Source organism: Anopheles aquasalis, chromosome 2 (genome assembly GCF_943734665.1).
Source record: "Anopheles aquasalis chromosome 2, idAnoAquaMG_Q_19, whole genome shotgun sequence".
In the NCBI taxonomy this organism is placed as follows: domain Eukaryota; kingdom Metazoa; phylum Arthropoda; class Insecta; order Diptera; family Culicidae; genus Anopheles; species Anopheles aquasalis.
In genome coordinates, this window is record NC_064877.1 from 5820190 (window position 1) to 5826189 (window position 6000).

A 6000-nucleotide genomic window follows, 5' to 3' on the forward strand; every position below is an offset into this window, starting at 1 on the left:
GGACCGAAAATAGATCAATACAGGGCTCTCTCTCTCTCTTTATCTCTCACGGCCACGAGATTATTTCCATCGCGAGGAGTTTTCCAGGAAAGGTGTTGCGATAAACACAAACGATTAACATTTAGCGAAAGACGAGTGTGTGCGTTGCTTCCAGGAAAAAACGCAACCCTCCACCCCAACGGAGATAGTAGAGGGGGGCAAAGAAGGAGCAAGGTGCGATGCGTGGTCGTGCTATTTTAGGATGTGTTCTCTCCCGGGCTCATTACCGCACGACTGAAACCTGCTGCTGCCGCTCGAGCTGCTCCATAATGCTCATTAACACACGCACCCCCGCCCCACCCATGGCGGCGCATATGATTCATCCACCTTCGCACCTCCTCTTCGAGGGGCATCTCGAGAAGCATCATCGAATCATCGTCATCCAGGGGGTGGAGCGATTTAAAAATAAAGAAAAATGAAACCCCACAGGAATGGCAGGACCTTTTGCGCCCACCACCAGCCTGCCGCTGTCTGACGTCATTTCGATCTCGGGGCATAGACAGCCAGAGACAACAAACAACCACCGGCTGCCGTCACCGAGTGCGCGAGTGTGCCGCGTTGGCGATGGAGCAACTTTATGGGACCAAGGGTGCCAGAAATAGGCAGCAGAGCAGGTTGCACTTGACCACCGACCACCACCAGCAACAGGGCCTCATTGTTCTTTAAGTTAATTGCTATCCACACAAACGCGCGAGCGATTCACGCTGCTGGTGCTCTCATTCTGCGACCCATTCTTAATTGAATTGAATCGCTTAAAGAACCCGGAGAAGTCCGAATTCCAACCAACGCTAGCGCTTTATGCAAGTGTACCAGCCCCCCGCAGTCCCGGCGTTTGCGTAATCATAACCGCGAGCCAAAAAGGGGATGGGGGGAGCGAAAAAGAAGAATGTTCGCGCTGCATTACAATTTGTTGCTTCTTGCCGGTGCACTCCACCCACACACTCTGCGCTCGCGCTAGAGAAGCAGCTAGAAACACACCGGGAACACAGCGTCGGCGGTGGAGATACAAGAGCAAAAACAAAAAGGGGGGCAGAAGGAAGCGTGAAGGAAGTAGAAGCAACCGCAGTTAGAAACAGCTGAACACCGCCTGGCAGCAGCGAAGAACACAATCGAAGCTGCATCACCACCAACTGCACCCTCCCCAGATTGCACCACCGGGTTGCGCTCGCTCGCTCACACACCAACCAGCGTGCTATCCGTCATTGTCGTCAAAAGAGACTCGCGAGTTGAAGGTCGGTCATTGGATCGATCGAAGGACAGCGGCCGGTGATGGTGCAACGCCCATCGGGGGTCCCTCGGGTGGGGGAAGGAGTGATTGGCCACCACGGCACTGCATCCCATGCGCTGCTGCTGCCAAACAAATATTAGCGCCTGCAGTGGAGCGCAGCGAGCCGCGGTCGAGGCCGAGGAACGGGAGCACTCGCTGATTGATGGTGCTAAGCGAAAAGTTGAAATCATTTTCGGTCGGCGACAATAAAACCAACCCGAAACGCAAGCTTGGCGGCCGGTGACTGCTGTCAAACAAGCGTTCGCAAGCGGCCAAGCGATGTCGGTCGGCCATCGGTGAGCGTGAGAGCGTGAGTGCAAGTGCAGGCGATGGCCATGGTTGTCGTGTGGTGGTGCTAGCGACGAGAGATTGCAAATGAAATTAGACCCAGATGCGCACACCGAACATCGGGCGAACGAAGAAGACGAAGAAGCAGCAGGTGCATCCGCCGTCAGTTGCGGTCACCTTCGTGTGTCCGGCGCACCGACGCACGATATTGACGAACGATCGGTGGTGACATTCACGACGATGACGATGACGACGCTGCGCTTATCATTATTGCTCGCACAAAGGCCCGGCACACAAGCGCAAAAAACACATACTCGCTCGACTGGGCGACCGGGGCGCAATCGCGCAACTGGAAACGTCCACTTTTGGATGATCACAGAGAACACACGTCGGTGCTCAAAAAGTCGATCATCTACGATCAATCAAAACGATCGTAAGGGCGGGGTTGCAGTTAATTCTGTCTCTGTGCTTCTCCTCCATCGATAGCTGCCTCGCCATCATCAATCCGAAAGTGACACTTGGCGCAGTTGGCAGGCTGGTTGGTTGGTTGGTTGGTTGGTGCCGGTTCCACCGCACCACCGGGATGATTATATTTAAATATCCCAAAAAGGAACCCCGCCGGCGGTGCCCGGGGCAACATCTGTGGCGAGATGCCACAGCGCGCTTCGCGATGGACACAAAGCACAGGACCGGACCATCCGGACCGATGCCGGGGAACTGGCGCGACACATGATTAGGTAAGTGTGCCGATCACTCGCAACAATTCGTCGCCCCACGCCGTGCCATGCCGTTCCGGTCGATCGGTCAATGGACTTGTGCGCCGGGCAGGCACGGTCCCGTGGCCCGGAGGTCATCGATGGGCTCCACGATCCGCATCGTGGATGAATGACCGCGCCGCGCGTTGTGTGCGTTGCAAAGTTAAACGAATTAATGTGGAGAGGGAATAAGAACAACCCCGCCCCGCTGTTTCCGTTGCGTTGCGGGACCCCTTGCCACTCCACTCGGCAGCATAATGAAGGAACGGAGGTGAATCAATGAAAGGCGAGTTCTGGCGACGAACGAGTGCAACGACCGGTCACTCGGGGCGGGTTTTTGCAAGGCGTGAGTGAGTGATCAACAAGCACCATTCGTATGAGGTACAACCAACACCAAATTCACAGTAAAACAATTCAATTTGCTTCCTTTTAAGGACACTCAAAAACACGCACACTGGCATGGACTCACCTTGGGCGGAGTGCTGATGACCATAAAAGGACACGCCAACCACTGGCTGGAACCTGGAAGCACAAACTAACTCCAGGACACCAGTGCTGCACCAGTAGCCACAGAAATTGTGACCTGTAATATTCGCTTGCTAGCGCGATGGAGACTCCTGGTGGCTGGTAGAAAGGACACGCTCTGGAAAAGCACGAACTAGTGTTGCTGCATGCTACATACTGTACACGACCCTCCCTATGCTGCGCGGCGTTACACCGCGCCTTTGCTCCCGTTTTCCACGGTCGCCAGGCTCGGATTTCGGCTCGGTTTGACCTCTTTTCGACCTTAACCTATATCCCGGTGCTGCCATCGGTTTTGCGCACAGGATGGCGATGCGCCGAGTGCCGTACCATTTGCCTGCCAAGTGGCGATGTGGCATTCGATCGATCGATAGTGATCAATCCACAAGACAACCCAGAAACCAGCCCGGCACCGGACTCTTGGTTACAAAGTTGCATTTCGGGGTTTCGATTTTGGTTATTTAATGAAGAGTAATACGGTTGCTTGGAAGCAAAATGGAGAACAACGAATGCTCACCGAGAACCCCTCCAATTCGAGAACTCCAGAATTAGGTCACAGAGCGTTTGGGGAAGGGAAGGGAAGCGTTCTGTAGCTGGAGCAGCATCATCTCCTTTTACGGGGTTTTTGGCAGCATTACAACGCCAGCACTCTCGCTCTCGCTCTCTGTGCACTAGAAAGAGACCGAAAAGGGACTCTTCTGGGCGAGCAGTAGTGGCACACGGACAGCACCGCACAACTACAGACAAACAACGTTCGCATACAGATACACAGAGAGAGACAAGGGGTGCGCGCGCGCACGCCTGTGCTCGTTGGCAAAAGGGAAAAGCGATTTGACCTACTTTTTGGGGACACACTCGCTGTGGTCGCTGTAAGAGGGTTGGGAGCTGCAACGGAACGGCCATGTAATGTTACATCGATTCGAAACACACACAGCTACATAGCACCAAAGGGGGGGGGGGGGGGGGAAGTTGGGCATCCTGCTATACGGTTCTCCCCTTTCCTATCCGCAGGCAGGTTGATGTGGTTGTTTCGGCCAAACCGATGGCCGGGGGCTCACTTCTCCTTGACCTACTTTTAGCAGGGCCTGCCCCCCCGCCATCCCACCATCCCTTGCTTGTGCGCTGTGGTCCCAACGCTGTACCGCTGCTCTTGACCGTCCCGGGAGCGCCGAGGAGTTTGAGAAACATCGAGAAAGTGGTGATCAAAAAGCATAAACGCTGGCCATCACCATCATCAAAAACCGAACCTTCAAATGGCTGCCCACGAACGGCTATTTACTGTGACCCAAACGGCGAAGGGAGGGTAATGCTAATGGTGGCCACATCTACGTGCTGCTTCTACATTACCTTCCTCAACGGGCGAGTTAGAAATGGAAGGTTGCAGAATCGGAAAATGGGCAATTTTCGGAGAAACACTCTTTCATAATTCAACGCAGAAGCCTGGAGGGGACAGTTTGCTTTAAATTATATGAGGCGCCAAGAGAATGAATTATGAGGCTGTTCTCGATTGGAAGAAAGAAGCTCAAGAGCCCCAAGGCATCTACGTAAGGAGAACCAAAGCAAGGCATCCTTCGATGCTAACAAAATTCTCTATATCGTCATGGACTTGAATACCAAGATGTTTTTGCTCTATATGACCACTAAACGACTTCAACACGTCCCGAAATTTATCCATAAGCAACGGTATACTAACCTCTTGTGCGGCACCACCGTTTGCACCGGCGACGACGGCAATCCGGACCTTCACCTCGTCCTTCAGATCATCGTGGGTGATCACTTCGCCCGCGTTCTCGCGCCCATTGTAGGTGAGGAAGACCTTCTGGCCCGGTTTCAGCTTCACGTCCGCGATCGTCCGGAAGCCGGGACCGATCAGTTCGGTTTCGCGGAACTCGCGCACCAGCCCGAGCTCGGCGGCGGCCAGTTCCTTGACGTTGTCGAAACGGACCGTGTAACGGGCCGGCATCGTCAGGCCCGGTATGACGGTCGCACCCTCCGTCTTCTGACCATCGGACCGTTGCTGCTGCTGCTGCTGCTGCTGCTTCTGCTGCTCGGTGCCGGTCTTTACGAACTCGATCTTGCCCGAGTACCAGATGCCATCGGTGCCGGGAGCGCATACGCGCGTGCCGACGATCGACCGCTTCGCCAGACGCTTGCCGGTGGACATTTTGTTCAGGAAGTACTTTTTCATAAGTGATGTCTGGGGGCGGGGGGTTTTGCGTGGTGGGTGTGAGTGTGCGTGTGTTTATGCCAGAGCCGGCGGGACCACTGGCCAACGAGATCCAGTTAGATTGGTATGTTTCCGGAGCACTTTTCGTTTTCGCTTCTAATTCGCTTTTTGAAGGGGGACGAGGAAGCAATTGCACTTCTTCTGCTTCTCCTTTTTATCGCTTATCACAACCGACCGGCCTACGAACGCACCACCAAAAGTGAAATCACACACAAGCGCTTTGATTTGGTTTCGTTTTTTTCGCCTTCTTTTTTAATTCTCACACCGATATCGCACCCTTCAATTTGGCCTTTTTGGCGGAACACTTTATCCGATTCGAAATGGACACAACCTTCACTCCACTTGGTCGCTTCGCGCAAAATCACAAAACACTTTAACGCGTAGGTCACTCGGATCCACACTCGGATTCTGTTGCTCTTTTTTTTTTGGTTGGTTGTCACACACCGTTTTTTTTCCTCCTTGTTGTCGCCTTTCTTTGCACTTTCTTTCACCGGCTTTTCTCTCTTTTCTTCGCTTTTCTTCTTCCTTTTTAGCACATTGTCACTTCTAGTGACACTTTTAGTAGTAAATTTTCAACACACGTACACGTACAAATGCACACCGAGGGACGCACACACAGAATATTGCACTCAGCACCTTACGATCGCGTTAGGAAGGAAATGGTCTCTCTCTACAAGCCTCACGCAAACACTTTGTCCAGATTGTAGTAGGCCTCGTTAATGGAGCTGGCGGCACAGGGTGGCGGAGCCGAGTTGGTGGCAAAACCGTTCGCGGGGGCACAGCGGCACGCTAGGTGTGGTTCGCTCGCCAGGAGCGGCAATCGGTAGCCAAGCTCGATTGTGGCGGACAGGAGCAATAACGGATCGGCCAGATCGCTAGCGGCGCTGGCAGCATCGTCGCCT

At 53.8% G+C, this 6000-nt stretch overlaps 1 protein-coding gene across 1 annotated transcript in view; it reads right to left on the bottom strand.

The window, feature by feature from the left end:
- The window catches only part of LOC126571368 (zinc finger protein 395), a 76631-nt gene extending 71443 nt beyond the window's left edge, over positions 1 to 5188 (bottom strand). The window contains exon 1 of the mRNA XM_050229834.1: positions 4565 to 5188. Coding sequence (XP_050085791.1) covers positions 4565 to 5059 — 495 coding nt within the window. The 5' untranslated portion in view covers positions 5060 to 5188. The remainder of the gene's footprint in view (positions 1 to 4564) is intronic.
- Positions 5189 to 6000: the final 812 nt, after the last annotated feature.